The 14,413-nt window shown below is 43.3% G+C and overlaps 1 protein-coding gene across 14 annotated transcripts in view; it reads left to right on the top strand.

Moving 5' to 3' along the window:
- ncam1b (neural cell adhesion molecule 1b) overlaps positions 1-14,413 on the top strand; it is a 42,776-nt gene that overhangs the window by 11,273 nt on the left and 17,090 nt on the right. For 9 of the 14 annotated variants that reach the window (XM_037267308.1, XM_037267304.1, XM_037267306.1 and 6 more), the window contains exons 2-8: positions 4,357-4,431; positions 4,907-5,116; positions 6,118-6,261; positions 7,103-7,240; positions 7,502-7,619; positions 8,741-8,901; positions 9,249-9,391. In XM_037267308.1, coding sequence (XP_037123203.1) covers positions 4,357-4,431; positions 4,907-5,116; positions 6,118-6,261; positions 7,103-7,240; positions 7,502-7,619; positions 8,741-8,901; positions 9,249-9,391 — 989 coding nt within the window. Of the gene's footprint in view, positions 1-4,356; positions 4,432-4,906; positions 5,117-6,117; positions 6,262-7,102; positions 7,241-7,501; positions 7,620-8,740; positions 8,902-9,248; positions 9,392-10,014; positions 10,039-14,413 lie in introns of all 14 variants that reach the window. The other 5 variants (XM_037267302.1, XM_037267300.1, XM_037267299.1 and 2 more) reach the window with 1 other exon arrangement.

Genomic DNA, 14,413 nt, shown 5'->3' with positions numbered 1-14,413 from the left:
ATACACTTTAGGGAGTTTACTGTGAGTGTCATGTAATGGGTTTTTCTCGCGGATACAAAATACTACACGTATGAAGCCCGCCGGGTTATTGCCGGCATCACGAGCGAATCGGTCAAAAGTGGGCTATTTAAACATAATGAGGTTTCGCGGTGGAATTTAGCCCATTTGGATTATGTTGTGGGCAACCTGCATGGAAGTGGAACCAACACACCAATACGTCGGACCACCGAGGGGAGAGAGAAACACGTTTCCATAGCAACTGGTAGTGAGCGAGCGTAACTGCGGTCGAGAGACACGAGTAGCAAGCAAATACGGTTTTAATTCCTTGAATTATGAACACAGTCAATTTGTGTGTTGCCTTTTGAATGCTGCTGGCATTTGGAAGTCAAAACATGAAGATTTGAGATGATCATTGAATTGATCTGTCAAAGTCTAGGAATTGATTTTCGTTGAGTTATCTTGAGACAATTCAAAGTCAAAATGAAGCGCGGTACCTGGCTGGAGCCAGCAGAGGCGCCGCTGATTGGGTCTTTGATCAACTGTGACATCCAAAAGAGAAAACAATAACGGACATGATCAAAGACCTAATTCGCCACAAGCCGATTTTTTGTACTAAAATGCCAAATCCCAAAGCCTTAATGAGTACATAAATGAATTAGAATGATTGTTTTCCTCTTTTTGTGTTTTCTTCTAGGAATGTCACAAAAGTGCTAATAAGCCTCTAACATGAAAATGAAGCAGGAAAAGATCAATTTATTCTAAAGTACTTTTTGATTAGACAAAAAAAAATAATATTATTCTGTCAGCATAATTCCGCAGTTAAGCACACATGTCCAGATGAATAATTTAAGACCGGATTCAACAGTTTGCCCTAAATTGAGCATTGTCAGATCATTTTTTGACAGCGTGAAATTGGCACCCCGTTTATTTACTTGGTGACCTTTCAAAATTTGACTCAATTACTCAATTACTCAGCTGTAGCGAGCATGTGTAGCAAGCTGAAGGCCAGATTTGATCTCGATCAATCGTTTCAGACACAGTAGGCGTCCTGGAAGATAAATCATCTCATTTTAATCACTAATGTGAAATCATGGTGGAGCTGACCTAAAGATTTCATGACTGGGTATCGATATTCCGCCATCGTCAACTGACAATCGTATATATATATATCGTAAATTTTAATACCTACTATCGTAGCTTAGCAGCTTCAAAAAGTCTTTATTTTGAAGCCCACCTCAGGGAGGTGCGTCAGGCACTGATTTATCTCTGAGGTACTTAAACTTTTTAACTCTGACTGTCAAGTGTGTGTGTTGGGAGGGGTTGAACTTCACGTGAATTGTACGTCTAGGGAATCTAAAATGAGCATAATCGCGAGTCACAGCTTTGGTCGAGGCTTCTTACAAAGGCTGCGGCACCCGAGGTGATGTTGGAAAGTATCTGGGGACAAAAGGGGAAAGGGACCACGCACTGCATATATTTCCATTTCCATATAGTCTACTGTTGGGATGTGTCCTTGCTCTTATCTGTCAATTGCAGGATCACTGTGGGAAGTCAGTGCGTTCCTGTTCTGTAAGGTCCCTGAATTCAAATGTTGAAAGTCAAGCTTAAAATGTTGGGGTGTGGCAAAAGTTGTATTATAATTAAGATAAATCACATTATTATTATTAGCATTATTATTACTATATTTAAGTTGATACTGTCGCTATTCACGCCATTTTAATTCCTACTAACGGGCTTTGTCTCATTATGGAAAACTAGCTGGTAGTCTCCAAGTAATGCATATTTACATTGCAGCGCCATCAATTTACCAACAAATGGAAAATCTGTTGATGACCCACGGAGGCATGAATTATTGACGCGGCAAGGCGTCTCTCGCGCTCTCGCTGTCGTCACAATTGTGCTGCATACAAATCTGACGTTGCCCAAAGCTACAGATATTTTTTCACAAATGGATTGCAAGTGCTAGTTAAATGTTCCTTTTCTGTTACGCCCTGGTTTTGGCTAACAAGTACAAACTGAGGCCATCTAGAACTCACTGTCCTTTTATTTTCTTTCAGGACCAATTGTGTTGTAATTTAGGACCTTGAATTTAAAAAAAAAAATTTATCTGTGAGGCCTATTTGGCAGAAATAGTTCACAGTGCTCTGAATGCACAAATATGAGCTGCTTTCACACAGAAAACGATTCGCTCAAAAAAATGACAAGGTTGACATAACGACAGCTAGCATACATCTTGAGTTTAGCTTGCGTGACACAAGATTCCTTACGAACCTCTGGATTCAAAGCCAAGACATTTTTCAAATGGAAAGACAACTAACTAGAGATAGATTGCATGTTTTGCCAGAACTAGGTCACGTTCATCTACTCGAGTTCGTTTTGGGTCTCTGAGCATGCCGAGTGTCCACGGCCCCGGAAAAAAAAACAAAAAAAAAAAAGGTATTCCAAATTCTCTGGGTAGGTTTGCCACTGTGCAAAGCTCTTCGGGCATGTGTTCCAATTTCTCGCAGTGAGTTGAATGAATCATGAAGTGCTTACTGAACATCTTTGTTCATACACGGTTCGACATTAACGGCGGCCCGGAGCCACGACGTGACCGTGTCGGGCCACCCGAAGTTTACTGATGCCGGCCGGCCCAACTGGGCCAATACATATTTTCTTACATAACTCTGATGACATCAATGCATTCTTGCTTTTCTAATATGTAGGAGTCTAAATTTTTTATCGCTCTCCTTGGACTTGAACAAGATATTAAATGTGAGTTATGTAGTATTTGTTAAAAAAAATAAAATACGCTGGCATTTTAATAAACGGCACTCTCATCTTCGGGGCTCGCTCGCTCACTAAGCAGTGTTGTGAAGTCTCGGCTTTCAAATCGATTGCTCTCCGGGGGGGTCACATTCGGATTCAATTTCCAGCTGCTAGTGTCACCTGCCAGCCCCTCCCCTCCCTCTTATAAACGAGTCTGCCATCTAACGAGACCGACGTTCCCGCAGCGTTTTCGCTTCTTAAACGTTGGCGACGAGAGAGCAATTACTGTCCGGTTCATAACTCGACGCCAAAGTCTTGACTCAGCTTTGGAGCCGGGCCGTGGTGTCATGTGATTCAAAAGAACCCCCCCCCCCAAGCTGGCAAAATAGACAGAGGCAACAATCATCAATAGATGATGAGATAAACGTGTTTGGCGCTGACATTTACATCTCAAGAGTGTGATGGATGAAAACAGAAGGATTGCAGAGAAGACGGTGGGTTCGTTTTCAAATGTGACTCGGGGCGTTTGCAAGCCCCTGCAACCGTCACTCATGTTTTAGATCAACAACGGTAATCTACATTTGTCTGCCTGAGGGTTTTTCACTAAGCGGCGGTTGTGTTTTTTTTATTAGATTTGTTACAAAACACCAGAGGAGGAAATTAACTTCATTTTAAGCGTTGGTCCCCCATTACTGGCCGAGTCAGTGTTTTTTTTCTCTCCAACTTCCTGCCCTTTGTAACCCTCCCTCACTTTGGTCCTGACACCCCGGCGATATAGAGCCGGATTCTGGGCCCATTTAGTTACATTTCTCAACGGCGGGAAACCCTAACTGCTCCCCTTGGGAAACAAGTGAAGCTTTGTTCTAATTAGGAAGCAAAAGGCTTCAATCCAGATCTCACCCTGTGACCAAAAGAAAAAAAAAAAGGGAAAAGTCTTTCCTATCCTGACATTGACGAGGAGATATTTATCAATGTGCATCTCTGCGTAATTGGATATCATGTCTTATGAAAGGGCAAAAAGAGGCTGTAAAGACAATTGAGAAGCTCATTTGCAAACATATTTTCTCAATTAAAAAAAAACCATTCATAACCTTTCTAAAATACGTATTTTCGCCTCTATTTTGCTCCTATTTTAAAATCTTGGTAGGTTACTCATAGGCCAGGACTGAGATTTTTTTAATTTATTTATTTATGTATTTATTTATTTTATTATTTGTTTGTTTGTTTATTTATTTATCTTTCTAAAAATATATATTTATTAATTTATTATTATTTTTTATTTATTGCAACCTCATAAGCCAGGATAGAGATCTTATGTATTTATTAATTTAAAAAAAATATATATATATTACTGGCAACCTCATAAACCGGGACAGAGATTTATTTCTTTATTTGTGTATTTATTTATTACCGACAACCTCATAAGCCAGGATCTATTTTTGTTTTATGCCGATCATATAAGATTTCTGAATTGTGGGCATTACGAAGTTAACAGTGTCTGGTTATTGTTTGTCTTGGTGCTAAAATAACGACGTACTTTCCCCTGCCAGTGTTTAATATTCCTTTCAACTTCTTTCATTTTGGACCTTGTTGTGTCTCCTCGTCTAGTGTCACTGGACGTGCAGATCACACCCAGTCATGGTGAAATCAGTCTCGGAGAGTCCAAATTCTTCATGTGTGAAGGTAAGCTTAACAAATTGTCCTCACACTGTATGTCGCACTTTTTCATTATTTGTACAATACACTCGAAGGATAAAATGGCCGTTATTGTCCTCCGCACATTGTCGTCGAAGAACCCCGAGGAAAACGGATCATCCGAGATAATCGCTATATGTTGTATTGTTTCCTCTTGATGACGACAAGGTACAATTCAGCGCAACATGGCGCCGTGTATATTATCGTGTAATTACCGCTGACGTGTAATTCTCATCGTAAGCTTATGTAATCATCATTCAGCCTCTGTTGCCGAGTCACACGGCCGGCGCCGCTGGAGCGTGACTTGCGAGGCCCGTAAAGCAAAAGCTTCTTGTGCATAAAAAAAATAACGTCTCGTCAGCACTATTCGGTGGAGCCGATTGACTTTTGCTTTACGGCTTACTTACTACATACATACATTATAGATGGACTCATTTTATTTTTGCCCGCCACCGCTCTCCAGTTATCGGCGGAGCCAAGCACATAGACTGGTTCGGGCCCGGCGGCGAAAGGATAGAACCCGACGACCCGGACGTCACGGTGACCCGGAACGACGAGACGTCGTCCATCCTCACGCTTTACCGAGCCGGGACGGAGAACGCCGGCACGTACAAGTGCGTCGCCGCCAATGGAGATCAACAGGGAGAGTCGACGGTTAACATCAAGATATTCCGTGAGTAAAAAAAGTTTATTAAATGTGTAGTATTTTATTGACTGCTCTAGGGCAACACATTACTCTTTTGCCTTTTTTCTATTGCCAGACGATAGATTTTTCATCAGTTCGATAAATGGTCGGAAGACCATTAGAAGGCTGCTTAATGATGCTGTCTGTTTTGCAGCTTCGGTGATGAATGTCTTTTATTTTCCCGCGAATGCCGAGCGTCAGCACATGTCCATCACGGGAGTTTTGCTCGCTTTTTTCCAACTCTTTTCGATTACATAGAAAGCGACCAGCCGTGCGGAGAACAAATAGGAGAAGCTATTTGCATAGTCTGATGCTTAGATGTGAAATATTTTTGAAAAGGAAACCCTTCCGAGCTTGAGCGCCTTCTACCGCAATGTCACCCGCTTCCTCCCCATACAATTATTGCCTCCACCTGCGGGCACAGACTGTTCCACTTTTATCTTTTGAATCTACCGAATGTCATCAGATAAGATTGTAGCTCAATGCGAGTGTGCGACGTTTGACCTCGGTCAAGTGTTTTCAGGTCGCCGGAGTGCTTCGGTGTCACCAGCAAACTCCATCTGTCCGTTGGTTACTTAAGAATGGAAGCTCACCCCGGTAAATGGCGTAATTCAACTACACGGGAGAGGAAAGGCGAGTAGATGAATTTGAAGTGGGGAAAATCCTTTTTCGGAAAAACGGTAGCCATAAAACGAGTTGAGACAAAGAGGTTGTAAAACGAGCGGGCCGTTATGTTTTCTAAACGATCGTCATCTTGAGAAATGAAACACTTTATTAACCTCAGTTCGCAGGCTGGATTGTTTAATTTTTTTCTAATTCTTATTCTATTTTATTTGTATATTTTTTTTTTTTTTAAATCGTCCCTCCTACCATCTGCTTCTACTTTTGCATAAAAACGGTATTCAGCACATCAAAGCAGCCAATACAAAAAGAAACCACCCTCCACAATGAACCTTAATGAGTATAATCACACACTTGTTTGTTTTCAGAGAAAATCACCTTCACAAATGCGCCGTCGCCGCAAGAGTTCACCGAAGGAGACACCGCCGTCATCGTGTGCGATGTCATCAGTTCCCCTCCGCCCACCATCCTTTGGAAGTACAAAGGAGCCAGAATACAGATGGAAAAAGACGGTGAGGTGGCCATCAGATGAACATCCGGCTCTTTTCCTGTAAAATGGAAATGATTTCATTTTGTGAGCGCTAGTTTGACAGTCGGAGTGGCGGATGAATGTTAGCACCCTCTCCATTATGCAAAGTGAGAATTTGGCCAAATTTGCTTTCTGGCCAACGGGGGATGTGACACGTTATGGCTGGAAGGAAATTTAAATGTCATGACTGGAAAATAGGACGATGATAACGGGGGAGCGAATTTGTGTGGTTTTGCTGCACATTCATGACTGGGTGGGGAAACTGCAGCGTTTTATCAGTGCCACTCAACACAAACAAATTGAAAGCCCTTTGAATGGAATGTTTCTATTTGCATAATAAAAAAGGCTCATTTAGAAATTTAAAGTGGAATGCCATTTGGAAATAATCACTGTTATGATTCAAAAAAAAAAAAATTGGAATTAGAATGCCTGGTCAAAATAGTTGCGCAACCAGGTGATTTTAATGCAAATGTTTTAATAACACCAGTTTCACCCTGGCTTTTATATGCGAAAAATAGAAAGGTACAAATGAATTTACTTTTCGAATGTTCAATCAAGGGTGTTATTCACCCGATGCCCCGAGCAATATCACAAAGTGTGTTTTTGTGGTTGCGGGCACATCATAACACGAGTTCGCGTGGGGGTTCGAACGCTGTTTTGAATTAACACATGATTGAATTTATTAGGTCAACATTTCATCTCTTTTCTTTGAGGATGTATGTGGCGTGTTCATCTTGAATAAGCAAAAGAAAATCTGATTTTCTTACAGAGGAAAAAAAAAAGTTGTTTTAATCTCTCACCATGCTTTTCTTTTCTTTATCAAGTTCGCTTTAAGGTGCTGAGCAACAACCACCTTCAAATCCGCATTATAAAGAAGACCGACGAGGGTTCGTACACCTGCGAGGGACGCCTGATGGCCCGCGGCGAGATCGATTTACGGGTTATCAAGGTCGTCGTGAACGGTAAGCAAAGCTTTTGCTGCCGTATTGTCGTCTTGCTGTTTGTGTGGGGTTTTGTTTTCCTTAGAGGTTCAAGGCATGAGTGTGGAAACAGTTGCCCACAGCAACCGGGTAGCATGAAGCGCTCATGCTAATGATGCGCGTCTGCTTGTGACGGGGTGCCTAAAATAAGTGTTCTCTTCGGGAGGCTAATTTGGGGTTCTGTTTTACGTCCAGCTTCCGTGAATGGAGTGACAACATGCATTCTTACTTTGACTGTTTCAGTGCTCCCAATCATCCGGGTGTGGAAGTCAGAGGTGAACGCCACAGCAGATGTGGGCCAAGCCGCCATGTTGACGTGTGCGGTCGACGGCTATCCTGAACCCATGGTGACCTGGACAAGGTAAAAAAAAAAGCATTTTCAGTGAGAGAAGGGAAAAAAAATATACACACAATTTCAAAAAATGGTAAGCATGAATGAAACTCTACAGTACTACTTCAATTACTTGTGATAGAAATCATAGATGTCAAACACAAGGCCCGCGGCCCAGATACGGCCCGCCACATCATTGTATGCGGCCCGCAAAAACATAAACAGACTGAAATTGCAAGTTGGCTTCACTTTTAAAAAATAGTGATTGCTAGCCATATTTATCACCATTCATCTTTTTAAAACATTTGAACAGATTTCAAAACTAGTTGTTGATCAGCTTGTCGTGTAGCCGATATACGTATTGTATATAATATGAATCGGTCATACATTTATTTGGGTTGACAGTCTTTACTGGTACGCAAACAGCGAAATGAAAAAAACGTTTGAGTCATCAAGTGAGTCTAATTGAATTCCTGTTGTTTTGCCACCTAATCACATTTCATTTGTTACTCAAATAACATTTGGTGAATTCATTGCAACAGGATACTCATTGACGTGATATCAAATGGTGCATTTAGGCAGCGAAACCTGAAGACTGACATCCTCAATAGCCACATTGTTCTGGGGGACACTGATAGGCCAGCGCTTTGTCAGACAGGTTGTGTTTCTCCTGTTGCCACGGCAACCGTTTCCTTCAACTAGGACAATGAAAGTGAAATTTGCTTGAGTATATAAAGCATTATGCAAACGAGGCGGGGCATTGCTGTGCATTTTATATTGTTCGTGCCTCACTGAGTGTGCGCCTTTCTCGTCAAATGAAAAAGAATGTGTCCGTCGCATTTTGTAAATGATCTCATCTGTGTTCACAGCCATGTTGTTTAGGGTAAGCGGTGCATGTCAGCGGGGACAAAAACAACTGATGAGGCGTTTTCGCATTTCATTTGCAAAATAACACAAAAGGAACAATTTTCTATTTGTTCAAATACAGACGTCCTTTCAAATCAATGTCGATAACCACATTCGTAAGAATACAACAATCACAAGACCAGGATAAAATAGTCTGTGGACAATTTAGTGACAATCTTATATTGTGCAAGGGTGCTTAAAATTTAAGGACTAGATTCATGGAGATTGTTATTTTTGTCCCGAAGGAACCAGATCCCACTGGAAGCCGGGGAGAAGTATGCCTTCAACGAGGACGGCTCGGAGATGTCCATCATGGACGTTAGCAAGCTAGATGAGGGCGAGTACACCTGCATCGCCAAAAACAAAGCCGGGGAGACGGATCAGGAGCTCAGTCTGAGAGTATTTGGTAAGCTGGCGATATTTTGTTACTATTATCACAATGTGTTCATCCTACGTAGAGTGCAAGGGAAAATCCCCCCAAAAAGATTCGCACGCCTCACAAGCAGCGCTTTAATTTACTTTGCTCCGCGAGCAACATTTTGGCGAAATGTAAACAAATAAAACGGTCGTAATTGCCAGATGAATTAAAGTTCAAAATCCTGACGCGGTTATCACGCTGCCGGGAGTCGACAGCTTATTACGGTTTAGCTCCGACGCCTCCCCCCCCTCGTGCGTCGATCCTCTCATCCTCCCTTTGAACTCATCCCGGATCTGACACTCGCTCTTTTGCATCTACTTTTTCTGTTTTTACAGTCAAGCCTAAGATCACCTACATTGTCAACCAAAGCACCTCTGAGATGGAGGAGCAGGTTATGCTAACGTGCGAAGCCTCGGGGGATCCGACGCCCACCATCAGCTGGAGCTACGGCAACCGTGTATTCACCGACGGCGAGCAGGTAAAGCAGAAATGCTACTTTGGACTCTGTGTGTCTAAAAAAATATATATATATTTGAATTTTTATTTCAAGAGATGACTTCAACGTCGGCAGCAGGGGGAAAAACACTCGGTAAAGTTTGCGTGTCGTCCGCCCATTCCTTCAATTTAAGCGTCCGCTACGAGACGCCTCGGCGAATCTCACGCAATTAGCCGGACAATACGGTATTCAACTTCCGTCGTGATTAGATTCGACTTAAACGTTCCCAAACGTCAAGCCAAATTCCTGCTTCTTAGAGTGTTCGCTACAATGAGTGTTCATTGAGCGTTTTCAATCACGTTTTTTTGCTCCGCTCATGCTCGTGATTGAAAGGTTTGCACATTTTTCCGCTGTCAATTGTTTCACTTCGAGGTTATACACACACACACACACACAAATCTTTTCAATTTGTTTTTTTCGTGACGTGCAAGCTTCCATTACAATCTTGACCAAATATTCTGCCATCATATTTAACGGTCAACTCATCCCAAAACAATAAACACCTCCTCAAGGGTCTCGCTATGGCTGCCGAGTAATGAGGGGGAAAACGTGGTGGCGGGATTTTGGAGCTGCTCCATTACATGCGCTACATTCTCTCCCTACAGGCGCACCTAAACAGGATCTATCAGGTATGAAATCGGCGTGGCACACAAGTCTACTGTGGTAAAGTGCGCCTCCAGATTTCAGCTCAAATCCAATCAGTACATTTTTAGAAAACCCCAATCACCGTCTCGACTGCTGCATGTGTAGTCCGTCAAATAGTCGATCATAGAAGCATGACCATCGTGGTTTGTCGTCACGTAACCACCACCTACCCCCGAAAAAAGTGAAACACCATTTTTTCTGATCACTCCTTGTATCATAGCATGAGATTGCTTCATTCATGTCCATCTTCATACTCTAGCTGTCAAGACCAGACTTTCCAAAAGTCCATCTGTCTTTTGAGACTCAAACGCCCCCCCCCCCGCCAATCCGTGGCGGTCTGTTTTCTGATGCTTTCATTTTCACAGCCGGTTTCAAAAGTACAGTGTTTTTACAGCCACCTGTCAGGCTCTCTGTAGGGGGGGGGGGGCGAGCACTTGATCATCAAAAATAGATTGCCAGCGGCGAGGCGCGCTTCGAAGGCAAGGAGAACGCTGCCGCCATATGACGCACGTCACGATATGCCTGTTTTCGCTCTGCCCACGACGCAGAGGCGTATTGTCGCACTTTAAACGCTTCGCACCTCCCATTTGGTCCAGTTAAAGTGACCGGTGCTTAATACCCGAGGCGCTGCCAAGATCTCCATTTTACGGCTTTGAAAACATTTACTGCCACTGCGAAGATTAAAATCTGCTTGTGGCCGCCGAGGGAACAAATTTTGAGGGAACGAGAGAGCGGGCAGCGAGTCGTTCACGCACAGTGGCGACAGTGTGTGTGATTTGCGCATCTCAAAGAAACGATTAGCAGCCCCATGAATGACTTGATTGTTAAGTCGAGTAGCGGGATTGAAACAAAAAAAAATCCATCTCCTACATATTTCTTTCTAGTTGGAAATATGGGAGCAGACTGGGGTGAAAAAGAGATGCACGGGGAAATGGCTGCTAATTGTTTGGTTGTGTCGTGGCGTTCATCTGATGTCCGTCTGTCACGCCATCTGCATTCATCGCAACAGCTGTATTTCATCCAGGATGGCTGCGTCCGATCAAAGCGCTTCCAATTTGGCCGATTTTACAGAGTGTGGCTTGATTGTACTACGCTGAAAAGCCAGCGCATCTGTGCAGTGCGTTGAACACTGAAGCTACCGTAATTAGCTGCTCGTTTGAAGGCTTTTTTGAAGTCATTCACAGAGGGGAGGACAATATGGAAACCCGAAGAGGAGTTGGAGGGTCTACCACTTTGTCTGCGATGACTGTTGACAAAAAGTGTTGTCGCTGTTATTAGCGGATAAAAAGCAAGGCGTTAGCAACATTAGCATCGCACCAAAATGGAAGCGTTATTAGCGTTAGCAATATTAGCATCACACCAAAATGAAAACATATTCTTCGTGGCAAGTGGTCGGCGTTACGGCGCAATATTTTTCCGATACTTTTACCACATGGTATTAGGTGATTTAAAAAAAAATCGAGTTTCAAGGTTTCAACTATAACCTTAGCTTTTTTTTTTTTCTCTAATGCTTCTTTTCCACTGCATGGCATCAATATTCAAGACATTACTTTATTCTTACACCAGCGAGACACCTTTCACCTTAAAGTGCATCGCTGAACAGGTAACATAAAACTTGCCCTCAGTCTCTGACCCTTTGTTCTCTTGGCCATCCAGCGCACCTCTCCACGACACGCTAACATTGTTTCCGCATTAGCAAAACCTTCTAACACAAAGAATGACTTGTCGCGTTAGCCGCTCTTTTCTCAAAGCAGATTAGTCGCTGCCTCGACAATTTAAAGTGAGGATACAAGGCAAGAAATGACACGCGCAAAGTAAAAATAAGTTAGCGGTAACGTTAGCGTCGCTAGCTGTGCTTTAGCTGTGGACGTCGCGGCAATCTGCTGATTCCGGCGGTGCTGTGCAGTGGAAAATCTACATCAATATTTAGAAGACAGTTTCCCGCGTGATGATTTTGATGCGGGAATCCGAACGGGCCTCCGAAATGAGGCGCATCAATCCAAGTCACAACTATAACAATGAAAACGGGCCACAGGATTTAAAAGACAGAGACGTTTCCCGTCGATAAGGTTTTATTAGTACGAGACAACGGTTGTCCGCCCCGCCCCTTTAAGAGTCTGCTCCCGAGGCTGTTCATCTTGCAAGCATATCGATTCTCGTATGAAATTTCTCAGACAGACAAATCGCAGCAAGATGGACGTTGCACATTTGTCTTGTCAGCGGGGCGCGGCGTCTCACGCAAAAGCATCTAGACTGGTTCTAATATATCGAGCGCCAGAGGTCATTTCCCTTCTGGTTAACTCAAAGTGACATAAAACATGCCTTTATTCATTCATTCATATATTCCTAACTGCTCTGAATGTGGTGAGGAAAGCATTCCCAGTTTGCAGACGGAAACCCGTCGCACCCCCCCGCCCGCACAGTGGCTCTGGTCGTAATGGCGCTTTTGTTACAGGACAAAAACTAAAGCAACTCGAGTTACAGCTGCCGCGCTCTGACAGATTCATTGTTTCCCTCGCTTAAAGACGTCTTTGTCTGGCTTCGCTCGGAGCTTCTCACGGCAGACCACTGTAAAAGTTAGCGCCCAGAAACCTTTTTTTTTTTTTAAAACCAGACTGGTACACCACGATAGTCGACGTCTGCATTGTCCGACAACAGATGTGCGAAGCTCAGTCCCTCTGAGGATTACAACGGAGATTACTCGATTACGTAAATTATAATTGTGCATGTCCGGACCACCTCGGCAGAAGTTTTATCTGTGGAATGGTTGTGTTGTTTATTCACACAGCTACTAAAGCACAGCTACTAAAGCATTAGTAGCTGTGTATTCTTTTTGATTTTGAAAATAAATTAAGCGAGCACAGCTGGATAACGTTCATGTCGTTTAATTTGTAGTGAAGTACTAAATTCACATTTTAACACAAAGTGATGGAACAATGGGGTATTACTCAAAAGGTTTTCTCTCACACTTGCTCTCTTCAATATCCAGATAGCTAATTAAAGACGCGGCAAGAAAAGGAATTGTTTGGTTGCTAATGAAAGGGTAAAGCCCATTAACACGGCAGCGGTGTCGGGAGGACTTCGGAGACGAGCTATAATTGCGCAATTGTTGTCTTCTTGGGAAACAAAAAGGCTCCTGGCGGGTCCGAAAGCTGGCTAATGCAAGCTTGTTGCTCCTTCACACCACTCATGAGGCTCCGTGTCAGTCAGAGTTTGTGAAGACACATTTCGAAGGGTTTGTTCTAGGGATTCCGTCGTCACGTCATAACAACGCAGGGAGATAATCCCCCCTCCCCCTCCCCCACCCATGTTGCTCATTTTGTTTTAAACAAACATGCCTCGCACATATGACAGTGATGCAGTGCTTGCGCAGTGCGGTTGCCTCGCGCGCCAACAAGGTGCTGATGTTCCGCACTATTAGGCCGCCCGCTAGATTAGGGCCATAGCTCTTGTGCGGCGCGGCGGTGACAACGCGGCTAACTGCCGTTTACGCTCATGTAAGACGCTTTGGCTGCCGTCTTATAGCACAGACTGCCAACAACATTCCCATCGCTCATCATCCGACTACAACCTGCAGCGTTCTACCTTGAGGCGATGGTTTTCGATGCAACAAAATCAATTTAATGTTGAATAAATGTTTGATGGCTGCCAGAAATGTTATTCTGGTTCAAACCGCACCGCCACGAACTTGGTTTTACGGTGGCCAGACCAGAGACAATCGGCAAAGAATCGTATCATTTATAGATGTATCATTTTTTTTGTTGAATTATATTCCATTATATATATCATAACAAGCGTGGCAGCTATTTTTGACTTTTACTCGAGAACTAGCAGGGAGCTGCCTCCCTTAAAGCTAAACGGGATCGAACCCGAATGAATGTCGTTATGAATACGATGTCAGAACGATGGTTCTGAAAAAGCTAGTCAGAGTGAGAAAGCCAGCCCAATACTTTTGCACAGTGTCAAGTATCGTCTCACCTATCCGCCACTTGATCAGACCCGCAGATATATTTATGCGGCAGCCCAAATATATTCGTTTCGGGTTAAAAGACTCCGTTCAAGAGTCTTCTACTTCGCCGGACTGCATTTATAATGCGCGGCTAATGAAAGATGGACTCGGCTGGTGAGTTCATTGATGCTTTCATTGGCTGTTTTCTTTTTCCTTCCTGCTCATAATTATTCCAGCAGATTGCGTTCACTTGAGTTCCCGGCTGTTTCACCTGATGACAGAGCTGTTTGCCATTCTATTTGTTACGCCTCATCTTCATGCTCTAACACGGCCGACTCCGAGCATGCCTCTTTTTTTTTTGTCTTGTTGAGTTGTGTCGCCGTCATTTCAAAAATGGACATTGCATGTTG

The sequence above is a fragment of the Syngnathus acus genome, chromosome 13 (genome assembly GCF_901709675.1).
Source record: "Syngnathus acus chromosome 13, fSynAcu1.2, whole genome shotgun sequence".
Taxonomy (NCBI): Eukaryota; Metazoa; Chordata; class Actinopteri; order Syngnathiformes; family Syngnathidae; genus Syngnathus; species Syngnathus acus.
Note: the sequence above shows the minus strand (reverse complement) of the source record. Positions and strands in the feature narration are given on the sequence as shown.